General features: G+C 39.9%; 1 protein-coding gene across 4 annotated transcripts in view; it reads right to left on the reverse strand.

Annotated features, from left to right (window-relative positions):
- Positions 1–5,186: 5,186 nt before the first annotated feature.
- pgghg (protein-glucosylgalactosylhydroxylysine glucosidase) overlaps positions 5,187–15,878 on the reverse strand; it is a 34,020-nt gene continuing 23,328 nt past the window's right edge. For 3 of the 4 annotated variants that reach the window (XM_052029365.1, XM_052029367.1, XM_052029366.1), the window contains exons 11-14: positions 13,642–13,737; positions 11,694–11,791; positions 9,354–9,565; positions 5,187–5,992 (exon numbers count right to left, since the gene is read on the reverse strand). In XM_052029365.1, the coding sequence (XP_051885325.1) occupies positions 5,907–5,992; positions 9,354–9,565; positions 11,694–11,791; positions 13,642–13,737 (492 nt within the window). In that variant the 3' untranslated portion in view covers positions 5,187–5,906. The remainder of the gene's footprint in view (positions 5,993–9,353; positions 9,566–11,693; positions 11,792–13,641; positions 13,738–15,878) is intronic. The other variant, XM_052029364.1, reaches the window with a different exon arrangement.

Below are 15,878 nucleotides of genomic sequence, written 5' to 3' on the forward strand. Positions count from 1 at the left end.
ACAGCAGTCTTGATCATTTATCCTCTTACCTTGCCTCCTGTGGAAATATCAATTCCTAAATTTGCAACCATACCAGCGCTGCCTTGGTGATAGGGTGAATGATCAGTTCCCATAGTTCTGATATCGCCCTTTCTCCACATTGAATGATCCCGTTAATCCATCCCATACCCTTTTTTCTATAGCCCTGCAAATTATTTTCTCTCAAGAACCTATCCAATCCCCTTTAGAAGGTACTGATAGATTGTTTCCATCAACCTTCCAGGCAGTGGTTCCAAATCCCAACCACTGTATAAAAGTATTTTCACAGATTTTGTTTAAATATTTGCTGCTCACTGATCCATGGGAAAAGATTGCACCCATTTACCCTATCTAAACCAATCATGACCTTGAACACTATTACCATTTTTCTCTCAAGTTTCTTTGCTCCAAGGAGATCAACCTCAGTTTCCTATTCTAAATGTACAGCAGAAATCCCTCCTCCCCAGAAAAAAATTCAGTAAAATGTTTCTGCACTTTCTCTCTCCACATCCTTTCCAGCAAGCAAGGAATGCAATACTCCAGTTATGTTGAGGAATGAACAGGGGACAATAAGCAAATAAATAGAAGCTTTTGTCAAATAGTGAAAACTCAGCGGTGCAGAAAGCCTAGAAAAGTAATGAAGAAGCAGTTTGAAATTAAAGGGAACTGGTAAAGCAAAACAAAGTACATGAAAATATATTGGCAGATAAAAATCAAGGAAACCATATTTCTTTGTAAATACACAAAAAAAACAACATAGGAAAGAGTAGGTCCTATTCAAGAATAAATAGCAGTCTGTGTATGGAGATGGAAGGCACAATAGGGGTTCTAAAATCTTTAAAAATGATCAAATCACCATGCCCAGATAATTTAAATCTCAAGTTCTTAGAAGTAATGGAAGAAATAGTGCATGTTCTGTCATTTTCCAATCATCTCTGGTTAGAGATAATGGAGAATTGAGCAACTGTGAATGTAGTCCAATTATTTAAAATAAAGAGATAGACCAAATAATTATAGGCCAGTCAGCCAAATATCAGTGATGAACAAATTACAGGAAAATCAGTTCTGAGAATTAGTGTAAATGGTTCAAGGCTCAGGGTAAGCAATTTGAAAGTGGAGAGCAAAGAAACTTCAGGGAAGACAAAGAAAATATATTTTATGCAGAATGGTGATGTTGTAAGAGTGTAGGGAACCATGTATACCAAGGCCTTGAAAAGGGAATTTACATAGGTACTTGAAAGAAAGGAATCTACAGGGTTTTGGGGAAAAAGTGTGGGGGAATGGGATTGAGTGGATTGCTCTGCAGCGAGCTGGCATAAACTCTTATGGGCTGAATTGTCTCCTTTTCTTAATCATTTTGATTCTGCTTGCCTTTAATTGGTCTTGGTGAAACGTGTAAAGCAGGAAGAATATGCTGGAGCTGTATAAAACACTACTTAGGTCACAACTGGGGTATCATATATTGGTCTGGTCCCTACATTACAGAAAGAATGTGATAGCACAAGGGTGGTGGAAGCTGACTGCTTCATCACATTAAAAAGATATTTGAGCACTTGTGGGATTGAACCTATAAGACTATAGATAGAAAGCTACGAAATAAGAAAAAAACTACATTTTGGACTGGCATAGGCAAGATAGGTGAAAAGGCCTCCTTCTGTGTTTTAAATTTCTATAATTCTATTGATAGAAATTCATTTTTCACCAAACTCATTTTTCCTTTCCCTCCTCTTTCAGCATTTCAGACCTTCTGCCTCAAAAGACACTGGTTTATTCTTCCACCTCCACCAGCATTCACTTTCCTTCCCATGTAATCACAGAAGATACAGCACCTCCCTTATTAACCCCTACTCCATGCTGTGCAGGTTCCCAAACATTTGTTCCAGGTGAAGCAGTGATTTACTTGGATTTAATTCAATTAAATTTCCTTCATTTACTGCTTACAATGCTGTCTCCTGTCCATTAGGGAGACAAATGTAGATTGGGTGACAGCTTTGTTGTTCAGTCTGTATGTGTGACCCCCAAACTTCTCATTAGCTGTCCCTTTAATTTTCATTTCACTCTTATTCTGATCTCTGTTTCAAGTGTTTCCTACACAGCTCCAACAAAGCCTGAAGAACAGCACTTCATCTTTCAATTAAACAGCCTTCTGAATTCACCAGCATTTCCAACATTGTTTTTCTCCCATTAATTCAAAATAATCATTTTGATTTTCCCAGTTACACCTCTACATGTGACATTACTATTTCTTTTCAATAAATCTCTCCCACCTTCCAGACCTTCACTTTTGTCCATTTCATAATTTCCCTCAATCTTAACACCTTGTCCATCTTTGATTTACTGAAAGGATGTTAATTTGAAATGTTATCTGTGCTTCTCTTTCTGATAATACTCACTATTGTTTTTATTCAAGACTTCCAACTTCAGTATTTTGTTTGAACTATTGTTTAAATACATCAGTGAAATCTCATGCAAAGTTTCTCACAATGCACCTTATACCAAGTTCACATATTTCATATTTCCCTTCATAGCTAGACATTAATCTGAGCTACAGTATGTTGCATACACCATTGCAGTTATTGTACAGTTTTCAGGGATATTTTTAAAATGTGAATCTTTCTGGACTACTAAAAAGTTAAAGGACTTACTGTTGTACCCAAATTCTGACTTAAATTCAATAGTAGAACTGCCCATACTTACAATTCAAATCCTGTGGAAAAGCCTCTCCTCATAACTGAAACATTCCATTCCAGACAACATCCTCATGAAACTCCTCTACATGCTCTGCAATACAATCACACCCTTCCTGCAAAATCAAAAGAATGCCAATGCTGGAAATCTGAAATAGAAACAGACATGCCAGAAGCATTCAGCAGGTCAAGTAACACCTGCAGAAAGAGAAACAATTAATGTTTCAGGTCCAGGATCCTTCATCAGAACTAGGAATGAAAGAAGTCTTTTTTTTTTAAAGAAAGTTAGTTTTCTCTCTTTCCTTGTTTTGACAAGGAGTCTTCAACTTGAGGTTAACCCTTTCTCTTCCCACAGATGCTGCCTGGCCTGCTGAGGGTTTACAGCATTTTTTTTGATCTACAATTGAAAACCTCCCACCATCAACAAATACTGCCAGACAAACACTATAAATCTGTTCCTGTACCTAAAATCCTAACTCAGCAACTGCCTTAACGTGTATCATGCAAATTTTTAAACCTGTCACTTTTAAACTTTTACAAAAAGACCGACCAACGCCATAAATTATTTTCCTGATTCTTGGATCTTCACTGGCCGTTGCTGCAAAGTCAAGAACCCAACAGCTGTTTATCACCCAAAGCCTGCATACAAAGACTGTGCCGCAGAGCTAGTCACACTTGCACAGATAAAGACCACAACAGTTCCATCAGCTAAAGACACATGTTGGAATCTGGAATAAAAAGTAAACTACTGGAGCAGCTCGGCGGGTCAAGCAGCACCTGTGGAGGGAAAGTGATGGTCGACATTTCGGGGTCGAGACCCTGCATCAGGACTGGGGGTGGGACGAAGCCAACATATAGTTCAGACAATAAACGCTTAGTAACCTGGCTAAACCGGAACACTAACCCCTCACAACCAGTAGAAAGGTCAGTCACCATGTACTAGCGCCGACTTACACACCTGAGTTAATTCTCCTTGAATTTTACCACACAGAGCGTCACCGACCCAAAATTCACGTGCCCATGTAGCTCTCGGTTTAAACTACGCGCGACCCTGTCCCCAATTGCAATCTGGGAATTGTAGTTGTACGCGATAACAGAGAAGCGATGGGTGGAAAATACAGACTCCACAATGCATTGCCCCATCTGAGTTTCAAGTTGTTTTATACTTGAGAGTTTAGCAAAACGAAGCTCAGGAAGTAACGTGCACCCAATACATACAAAGTTGACGCTTCAGTTTACCACCTACACATATATTTATGCTTCCTGAGACCATTTTTTTAAAGTATCCATTTATTTAATTCCTTGAATTTAAATTCCACAGCTACCGAGGTTGGATTTGAATTCGTCGCTAGATGAATGGTCTTGAACTCTGACTGATGGTCCAATAACTCATACATTTATGTACTGTACATGGTAATCAGAAATACAGTTGGAAAATTTTTAGGTAACATCGCATTGGGACCAACAGAAGTCACGAGGTTCGGTTAGTATCCAATAAGTGTGCTACAAACAAGAGAAGACTAATATATTTCAGTTCAGCTATGTAGACTCATAGAATCATGTCACAGAAGGTGCCCATTCTGCACTTGAAGTCCACACTGGAACCAGGTAGAGCAATCAAGTCAAGTCCATTCTCCTTTTTACTCTCCTACCTTTCCAATTCCCTTTTGAAAGCCCTACTCAATTTTGTTTTTATCACTCCTCTGCATAAAAACTGATACTTCTGACATTCCTCCTGTATTTATTGCCCATCACTTTAAATCAGTGTACCCTTGCACCTGAACCATCTGTTGAAAGGAACAGCTTCCATTTCCAGGAAGAACTGCCGCCGTAAGGAATCACAGAGGGAACATTTGAAATGTTAAATTCAATACAGAGTCCTGAAGGCTGTAGATGGAAAATGAGGCTTTGTATCACTCTTCTATCTCCACCCACAATCACTCCCCTTCTTCCGGCACTTTTTAAATACACTTCTTCCACAAGTCTTTGATCCACATTTCCATCTCCGCCAACAACTTCTCCTCTTCTTACAGCATTTTCCTACACAATCGAGAAAGATACAACACCTGCCCTTTTCTCCCCCACCCATCTCAACATCTGAGGACCCAAATAGCTGGGCTGAAATGCAATTACTCCTGTGCCATTGTATTTGCTGTATCCACTGCTCTCAGCTGCTTCTTTTTATCAATTTGGCTCAAAATAGGTTTCTTTGATGTGGGGACTTAAGGAGGAAACTGAAATAGATTAGTCACTTCCAGCTGAAGCTGGTTGCCAATGGTTTAGTCTTGGCTTTGGCCAGGGTGTGCTATGTTGAACATTGTCCACCACCAATTCACAACTGGACTACTGAGGTTGGTTCTGGGCATATTTAGCACACGTAGTCACATGTTGCAACACCACCAGATTGGCACCTCATTTTTCGGTACACATGATGATGCTTAGCATACCCTTCTACACACCTCACTGAACCACGAAGAGTCCCCTGGCCTGATAGTAATGGTGAAGTGGGAGATATGTCAAGACATGAGGTTACATTTTGTGGGGCAATACAGTTTAATGCAGGAGATATTGGTTGAAAGTACATGCACTTATCAATGGGATACAAGAGTCGACAGACATTATTTATTGAACCAATTTATATTAAATTTTAAAGATAGTATCATGTTTGAGAAATTAATAGACATTTGGATAAAATACATGCATGAATGGATCACATTAGATTCTGTAGCTCCCAACAACTCTGTGGATAAAATGAGTGATATGTTGGGGAGTAGCCACATACACCTGAAGTGAAAAGTTTGCAGATTCAATCTGCAAATAGCTATCTGATGTTAACAGGAAGCTGGAAGTGGAGTGGAAGGAATCAGTCAGAGTTCCCACCCTTCATCCATATATAATGACTCCACTAAAAAGTATACATGCAAGCACAGCTTTAGGTTCAACTGATGAAAAACATGCTGCTGTTACTCACCATCTAGGCAATGGTAAAAATATAAAAGACAAATACTAGAAAACCATGCACTCTTGTGGAATCATACCTCAGCAAGAATCCACATCTTTGGTGTAGGAAGGCAGGAAAAAGAAATTAATAATTAACTATGAAGTTTACAATCCCAGTGGCATATAATGTCTTTCAAATTTTCATTCTTAAAAAAATGCCAGAAACTGTGCTTGACAGATGAAAAAAAATTCAATAACAAGCTATAATTTTGTACATAATTCAGAAGAATCAGCATTACACCTATTTTGAATCTTTCCAGGTCCCAGAAGAAATGACACGGGTTGATCTGTAATAAAGAATGAAATAGATTGTTATGAATTTAGTGTTTTGTCTTAGAAGCATTTAGTCCTTTGAGCCTGCTCTGCTATTCAATATGTTCGTGACTGATCCTCCATCTCAATACCATATTTCCATCACTCCCCATATCTATTGATGCCTTTTAGTGTTTCTCATGACTTTGGTGAGCTACGAGTCTAACATATAGCAGTATGCCTATTGTTTTCAAAAACTAATTACAATAGCAAAAGATCATACTCCTTATCATCTGAACTAGATATTTATGTATCTTATCAACATCAAGACTCTATTTACATTCAGCCAGATCCAATGTCACCTTGCCTAACTCAGCAACACTTAATAGAATCAAACCAAACACAAATTGTTAATATCATAGCAATATACAGAGCAAGTTACCATATGATCTTCTCAATTTCATTAGAATGTGCGTTTACATACTAATTCAAAATAATGAACATCCTTAGCTTCCCCAAAGAAGGGACCCATCTTGTTTCAATTAAACAATACAATTTGAATTATCATTCAATACCCCAGCCAACTGGGCCTGGTGAAAATGTGGCCTTTGAACTTTATATGTGGAAATCTCAGTGTCAGTGAGTGTTCATGTCTCTGTTTTTATCTATTTGTTCACATCCCAAGGGAAGACCATAAAAACTCTGCTCCTTAATCAAAAACATGGATTTCCAAATTAAACAACGGCCAAGGAATTTAAACAAAATGCTAAGCTGCTTTTTTTTTTAATTAAGTGATTGCAAATTGACCTTACCTGGAAGAAAACATAATTGCAACCATTTCCAGGACATTTTGTGCCACTCCAGAAATTTAACCTGGCATTTACTGGCATAGGTCACCCTTGCATGACTGACGTAGCTAGTCATGTGTGGGATGGTTTTATTGGAGCATTGCAAGGAAAGTTAGACAAATGTCCTGGGAGCAATCTTCATTATGCACTCACAGGACAATCATATTTCATTAAGCAGCTCTAGAAAGGGAAATCCTTTGAGTGGCCCCACCCACCCACTGATCATGATCCCGACTCCATAAGGCTCAGTTCCAGATTCACCGACCCGACCCCAAGTCTCCAATCCCCTGACTCGTGATCCTTTTTTCATCCAACTGTTTATGCTCCCTAGGCAGTGATTTCCCATGGACCCTGATGGAGGCCCCAATATTTAATGTTTCACCTCACCCAACAGACACTTACCTTCCTCGATGATCTCAGGTGGCAATCCTTCTGATCCTCCCTCCCCCATGACCCTGCTTTGATCACAGGTGGCACATTTCCTATTATGACAGTTCACAACAGCCACATTGTTGCTCTCAAGGCCTTGAACTTAGGACACAACTGAAAATTTGCGGTACCCAAAACAGTCTTTAACACCCTGTGGCAACACACCAGAATTTCTCAGCTCAGGCGTTTATTACATTATGGGATAAGCAAACAATTTGGTGTTGTTTTCAAGATTTGGAGAAACAATTTAACAACTATAATTCATGTTTTAAAAATAACATAGGATTAACACACCAGAAGTAAAAGAAAGTGACCAAATAGAAAACATTGATGGATGCATGACCTCCAATACCATAACCTCCAATTTCTCATTTTTGTTCCATACCACTCAATTCCAAGATGCTGAAGATATACTTATTAATCTAAAACATTTTCATAATGTACAATTAATTCATTTTTTAAAAATAAATTTAACCTCTTATTCTTAACCATTCCTTGGGGTCGGGAATGACTTGCTTCCACTCCAGTTGTTTGGGTGACTGATTAAGCCAATGTAGAACCCCTAGACTCTGCCACAAGTGGGCAGGAAGTGCCTGATGGGACAAGTGGGTAAACAGCATGGGAGGTGAAGCTCACAATTTCTGCTGGGCTTCCCATGACCCTAACAAAGAGAGTTGAGTTCCTCAGTACCATCCTGGATGTCTATTTTGAGAAAAGATAGAAAAGCAGAAAATTTTTTAAGTGGCAAGGGAACTGAAAGGGTGTTGATGTTCAGAAAAACCTGGGTGTCCTTGTACTCAAGTCATTGAAAGTTAATATGCAGATTCAGTAGGCAATTAAGAAAGCAAATTGTATTTTGATTGTTATTGCAAGAGGATTTGAGTATGAGTAGCAATATCTTGCTTCAATTTATATGGCGTCCCTAACTATAACTGGAATATCTCTGTATAGGTCTAGTCTCCCTAACTAAGGAAGGATACACTTGCAATAAGAGTACACAGTGAAGATTCACCAGGTTAATATCTGGGAATGAAGAGTCTGTCATATGACCAAAAATTAAGCAACCATGCCTATACTGTCTTAATCTCATTGAAACATACCATATTCTTAAGGGGCTTGACAAGGTAGGTGCAGAGTCGATGCTTCCTCTTGCTGGGATGTCAGGAACTCAGGATCATGGTCTCAAAATAAGATGTGGCCATTCAGGACTTAGATGAGAAGGAATTTCTTCACCGAGAGAGTATTGAATCTTTCAATTCACTACCCAAATGGGCAGTGGAGGTTCAGTTGCAGAGTATTGATCAATCAAGTTGCAGAGACACAGATCAATAGATTTTTATATATCCAGGTAATCAAGGGATATGGGCTAAAATGAGCTAAAGTGAAAAATCAGCCATGATCTTAATATATAGCAGAGCAGACACAAGGGGCTGTATGACCTATTCCTGCTTCTATTTATTTTCTATGCCATGGAGCTTTGTTGTTGAGGGCAGTACTGTGCAGTGGGGGAAGTTAGTAGAACTCCTTTCATTGCAGATGTTTATTGTAAAATCCATTCTCTCATACGTTTCAGTGAACTTTTCATATGTGGTCATCTCCCTCAACTGCACTCACCACCTCACTTTATGGGGGCATTCTTTCTTCTCCTGAACTAGTTTGCATAGGTGATGCTCCCCTGCTCTGAACCATTTCACAGAGACATTTTTCTTCCAAATATGCCAGTCAATACTGTGTCTCTTTTCCCTCAATTTAATGTCACTTTCTTTTCAACCTGGTACTTTTCAACCCCTTCAATTCAAGTTCCCAATAGTTGCCCCCCTCCTTCAATACTAGCAATCATTCACTCCACCCTACCATATATCCTGACATATTCACCCTCTCAGTTAATGCCAGCACACCTTCATCCTCCACCCACAGAACGGGTCTTTGAGTTGACATAAATGGAGAATAGGGAACCAACATCATAAAATGGATGTCATTTGCCTAACTTGTTCCCAAGAGCTTGATTTGAACAAGTTAGCTGGCGTATTTTTCTATGTGAAAGAACATGAAGTGTGCTGTGCATATTTATAAAATTAATTACTGCAAACACCATTACATGATACAAACTTTCCTGTACCTCTATTTAAAACAAAAGTCCTTCCTGAATCCCGTAGAACAACTTCCAAGGGCATGTGCTGAACCTCACAACATCTCATCAAAACAATGGTGGCCTGCTCCTTCGAAAGTTGAAGTTGTAGAATATTTCCAAGGTAATTAATTCCAGTAATTTGTAATTCATCAATATCCTCTGGGATTATGGGATCAAAGAGCAAACAATTCTTTGTGATTCTGCAAAACAAAAGTACAAAGCAAAGATCTGTTTTAATTCTGGACACAGGGTGAGATCAATAACTGGGAATGACAATAACTGCAATAAAAAGATTTTCCTCTACTGTGATTGCTTGTTCAGGGAGTAAAGGTTGTACGCACTCTGTGCAGAGTTACATTCAGAAGTATAGCTCCTAAATACAGTACTGTGGAAAATGAATTCCACAGAGACTGAGATACTTATATCTACAGCGTCTTGGGATAATGCTGAATATATTCCAGGCAGATTTGTATAGGATAATGCTATAACGATGAGTCAATACAACTATCTAGGCTAGTTCACAATCATTTTACCCTCAGATTGGATAGTATTTAACATCTTTGCAATAAATTTAAAGAAAGGTCATTTTTTTTTGAATATTTGAACAAAGACAGAACTTATTGTGAGACTGGCATCAACTGCTGGGTAATTAAATAAGAAGGTTCACAGTTTACTTCCAAGCATTCAGTGAATCTGAGAAACTCTCATATTTAATCTCCTGTCTGTGCAAAGTTTGTCTCTCATGTACTTAGGGATAACGTTAGACTATTATTTATTGACTACAGCTCCGCCTTCAATGCGATAATTCCAAGCAAACTCACCACCAAACTCTGAGACCTGGGACTCAACACCTCCCTCTGTAACTGGATCCTTGATTTTCTGACTAACAGACCTCAATCAGTGAGGATAGGCAGCAATACCTCTAGCACGATTATTCTCAACACTGGTGCCCCACAAAGCTGTGTCCTCAGCCCTCTACTCTACTCCCTATATATTCTGCTCTAACTCCATCTACAAGTTTGCAGATGATACCACTGTAGTAGGCCGTATCTCAAATAACGATGAGACGGGGTACAGGAAGGAGATAGAGAGCTTAGTGACATGGTGTCATGACAACAACCTTTCCCTCAATGTCAACAAAAGAGCTGCTCATTGCCTTCAAGAAAGGGGGTGGTGTACATGCACCTGTCTACATTAACGGTGCTAAGGTCAAGAGGGTTGAGAGCTTCAAGTTCCTGGGAGTGAATATCACCGATAGCCTGTCCTGGTCCAATCACGTAGACGCCACGGCCAAGAAAGCTCGCCAGTGCCTCACTTCCTCAGGAGGCTAAAGAAATTTGCTATGTCCCCTTTGACACTCACCAACTTTTATCCATGCACCATAGAAAGCATCCTATCTAGATGCATCATAGCTTTGTATGGCAACTGCTCTGCCCAGGACCGCAAGAAACTGCAGAGAGTTGTGGACACAGCCCAGCGTGTCACGGAAACCAGCCTCCCCTCCATGGACTCTCGCTGCCTTGGTGAAGCAGGCAGCATAATCAAAGACCCCACCCACCTGGGTCATTCTCCCTTCTCTCCTCTCCCATCAGGCAGAAGATACAGGAGTCTGAGGGCACATACCACCAGGCTCAGGACAGTTTCTATCCCACTGTGATAAGACTATTGAATGGTTCCCTTATACAATGAGATGGATTCTTGACCTCACAATCTACCTTGTTGTGACCTTGCACCTTATTGTCTACCTGCACTGCACTTCCTCTGTAGCTGTGTCACTTTACTCTGTACTGTTATTGTTTTTACCTGTACTACCTCAATGCACTCTGTACTAACTCAATGTAACTGCACTGTGTAATGAATTGACCTGTGCAATCAGTATGCAAGACAAGTTTTTCACTGTACCTCGGTACAAGTGACAATAATAAACCAATACCAATACTATCACCAATACCAAATAAAGCAGCCAGGATTACTGATCCTGGTGGGCATTCAAAGACGAAGTCTGGAAATTCTAGGTTTGTGAACATAGGTTGGTGATAGAATTAGTCTCAGCTGTTGGACTGTCTATGGTCAAGTAACCAAATAATGCTCACTGGCTAGATTTGCTTATGAAAAACTTCTACTTGCTTGAGATATCACCAATGGAACATCCATGGATCCATGGAACTGTGTGCCACTAAGGAATCAATGCCAATTAAAGTGGAGGACAGAAGGTACATAGAAAAAAGAGAGTGGAAAAATATGCAAGAGCCTGTAACAGAAGAGTTTATAAAATCAATTGTTGGATATCCCAAAGATCTAAGAATGTATGGCTATATTTTCACTGACCTGAATCCCGTGTAGCCAAATACTACTGTCTGTAAAAAGCCACCCATTCCTGTTAGGAAATTGACAGCTCCTGACCCATCCGCATTTTCACTCCAAACCTGATGCAGTAAGGGAGAAATAAAATATCAGAAAACTGTCATTCAAGTACCTTGTTCATATTTTGATTCATATTTCTCATCATACAGCATGGAAACAGTTCAGTTTAGATCACACATTCACTTATGAAGAAGGGCCTTGGAAACCATGAGCAAATCACAGATGATCACACTGAAATCTTGAGAGAGACATGGATGAAGGGGGAGGATACCTTTTCTTTAATGAAGCTTCCACACTGAGCTATACTTTCCACTACTCACCCACTTAAACTGCCATGGTGGTTGCATAGTCTTCATCCCTAAATCACATGTTGCTCTCTCTCCTTAGTCCTCTGGCAACTTCTCCTTCAAGCATCTCACGGTATCTCCCCTCATATGATTCTAATAATAAATATTTTAATCTCCATCTCAATATACCTTCCATCCAAGTTTCACACATTTCCTTGATAAGATTCTTCTTTCTCCTTTTCTCCCTTTGCATCTCCACTGAGTGACTTATCATCTTTGATGGCTTCAAATTTCAGGTCAACTCTCCTTTCTTCCCTAAATATCTCATTTCGTATAAACTCTGCTACCATTTTCATAACCACTCCCTTGATCTTGCCATTTATTGTAACTTTTTTTTACCAATCATACCTCTCATCAGTTAGGCAATCTCTAACCTCATTCTTGTTTTCACTGTCTCCATACTTGTCTTCTCCCTCCAAACCTTGTCTTTCAATATCTACTGTGGAAATGTCTCTCCCTCAAATCCCTTGGATCCATATTTTGAAATTCCTAACTATTTAACCTCAGGTCCACCATTCTTCATGATATTTTAGCAGCTGCTTATTTGGTGAATCACACCCATTCCACATCTTGATGGCCTTAATCCCATTGAAGATCTTACTCTAATCATAATCACAACCCCAAAGTATACTTCTTGTCAAGGTCACAGGTTTGAACATCTTTAGTGGATTTGTTTTTTCATTCTCAAGGATGATTTTCATCCCATTCTATCTCTGGTGATCATCAAAGATCAACATTTGGCCTTTCCCTGTTTCTGATCTACCTGTAACCACTCAGGGATATTATTTGAACAGATAACATCCAGTGTCATAGTTATGCAGATAACACCTCTTTCTCTCTGTCTTGTGTACTTCAGAGACATAGCATTATACAGCATGGAAACAGACTCTTTGGCCCATCTTGTCTAGGGCAACCAAAGTGCCTATCTTAAGTTGGTCCCATGTGCCTTCATTTGCCCCATATCCTTCTAAACCTTTCCTATCCATGCACCTGTCCAAATATCTTTTAAACATTGTAATTGCCTCATTCCCCTCTCACCTTAAGCCTATGCCCTCTAGTATTAGACTCACCTACCCTAGGAAAAACACTGTGACTCTCTACCCTTCCTATGCCCTACATGATTTTAAAATAAGGCCACCCCCCCCTCCGCCTTCTCCACTCCAGGGAAAATGGTCCCAGCCTATCCAATCTCTCCTTGTAATTCAAGCCCTCCAATCCTGGTAACATCGTTGTGAATCTTTTCTCTACCCTCTCTGACTTAAACACATTCTTCCCATAACGTGGCAACCAGAACTGCACATGATAGTCCATGTGTGGTTTAACCAATGTTTTGTCTAGCTGTAACATGACATTCAAACTCTTGTACTCAATGCCACGGCCGATGAAGGCAAGCACGTCATATGTCTTCTTCAACACCCTGTCTACCTGTGTCATCACTTTCAGGGAACAATGGTCTTAGATTGTAGAAAGGTTTTTAATGAAGTACTTAGAGAGCTTTTGATAATTTTAGTTTGGAGTGCAGGTAACTGGACAGAGCCACGAGAAGTCTTCATGGCAACATTCACCTTGAATGGTTCCTGAATATTGCTATAGCATTTGTTCAGTTGCTGCTGAGCCTGAGTAGCATTCTTCAGCTCCAACCAACCAATTGCAAACATGCTCTGAAAAAGAAAAATATTTTAAAGTAATATATCCAGACACGAATCAGGTAGCATCTGCAGAGGCAATTAACACTTCAATTTGATGACCTTTCATTTACAAAGATAGGGCTGGTAGGTGGAACTAGAGAGTTGCTCGAGTTGAGAGCCAGTGCTGACATGATGGGCTAATTGGCCTCCTTCTGTGCTGTAACCCTTCTATGATTCTAAGACCTGAGGTGTTGACTCTGTTACTATCTCCACAGATGCTCTCCAGATCTGCTGAGTATCTTCACCATTTTCCTGTTTTTATTAGTCGTGAGAATATATCATTAAATTATTAGCTGACAGGTAGGAAGCTTCAAAAACAGACATGGGCGAAAAGGAATGTGGTCAGGAAGGAAATGGTGCTCTTCTCGACAGGGACTGGTTTTAATTGCTTACTCTTTCTGTTGGATTTTACCAGCACCAATTTGATTGGGTATGAATGAGAATTAATAGCATGAAGCAGAACACGATATCAACTGCAGGATGGCTAAAATGTCATGCTGGTGAGTGGGTTTATTATCAAGTTTGTAAACATGAAACAAAATTCTACCGTCTCAAAAGACACCAGACTCTCATCCTGACCCCTTCCTGTTACTTTGTTTTGGGTTTTAACCCTGCTTCATCTTGAACTTGTAGTCCCTGATCATGCAATAGTTTTGTGACAATATTATGCAGTTCAATTTTAACATGTTTAATTGTAACATCATATCTAACAGCCATAAACATTTTTGGTTGGTGGATCTCCAGGCAGACAAATTTGTATATTTTTGTTGCAACAGAACTTTATTCAGTTCCTCTGCTATAACAGGGCTCTGAGTATGGAATAGGAGAGTATGGAGTAAGAGTTTCAGCATATATTATCCATAGAATGATTATGCCCTTACAGTCCAGGTAACCAGGTAACACACGTCCATTTGCACTTATATTTCTTATTTATCAGTTGGTCCTGCTTGAATTCCATTGAAGTGAATGAGATGAAAGGTTTTAGTTTTATTTGCTTATGGGTAGATAAAAACCCAACTCAGAATGTCAAACTGCTTTAGTATCAACAGCTTGAGGTACGAGTAGGGATTTAACTTTCAAACGAGACCCTGCACCACCATCTCAACCCCATCCACCGCCACCCCTATCTTATCGTCAAGCTCAAATGGTCATGGAAGAGAAGAGCTTAGCTTAAAAATTCTAATGAACCCAAATGGGTGAGCCAAACAAGCATCACAGCAGGTCACTCACAATGATTTCAGTCACAGACTTCTGACTGAATCCACATCACCCAGCACGAGGGTGTGTTCAGGGAGAAGGAGGGAAGAACTGGTGGCTGAAGACTCCATTAGGACCCTAGGTTACAGCGTGTCGTCTGAAAGGATATGGCCTTTGGGTGTGAGCAGTGATTAGGTACGCAAGTGTGGTGATCAGAATTTCCATGAGGGATCTCAGGAAGTTAGGAAGAACAGAGGAGCTGTGGGGGTCAAGAGGATCTGATTTTTGGGATATTGAGCCTGGGCCTCCATGGAAAAGGGGAAAGAAACACAAGACTGGAAGGGAAGGCGGGAAGTTGCAAGTAGGGGTTAATGGTGTTGGAAGGAGGCCCAAAAGAATCAAAAGCTAATATGGGATTCGCCTTATAGAGACTCTAATACAATGTTGCATTGCTAAAATATCATTGTTCCAGGGAGTGCCTAACAATGGGTGCTCCTTGGACGACTTAGTTCATGTTGCCCTCCCATGCTCGAAATGGACAGTTGCAAGTGGAAAGTCATCACCTTGTGAATGACTGACAACAAAATCACATTGAGGAGCAAGGATGATTTATGGCAGGAGCGCAGTCAATTTTCTGAAGTTACACAAAACATCCTGGAATTGGTCATTACTTGGTTTCATTTTGGGGAAAACTGAGTTTCAATTGAGTAATTTCATTCAGAAATGATTGATGACGTGTATCACTCCGGATGAAAATACAGCATTAAGCTGGAAAGTGTGCGAAGAAGATTTACGAGAATGTTACCAGGACTCGAGGACCCGAGTTAAAGGGAGAGGTTGGGCAGGCTTAGGACTTTATTCCTTGAAGCGTAGGAGACTGAGTGGTATCAATATGGAGGTGTATAAAATCATTAGGG

This window comes from Pristis pectinata, chromosome 14, assembly GCF_009764475.1.
Source record: "Pristis pectinata isolate sPriPec2 chromosome 14, sPriPec2.1.pri, whole genome shotgun sequence".
NCBI classification, from domain to species: domain Eukaryota; kingdom Metazoa; phylum Chordata; class Chondrichthyes; order Rhinopristiformes; family Pristidae; genus Pristis; species Pristis pectinata.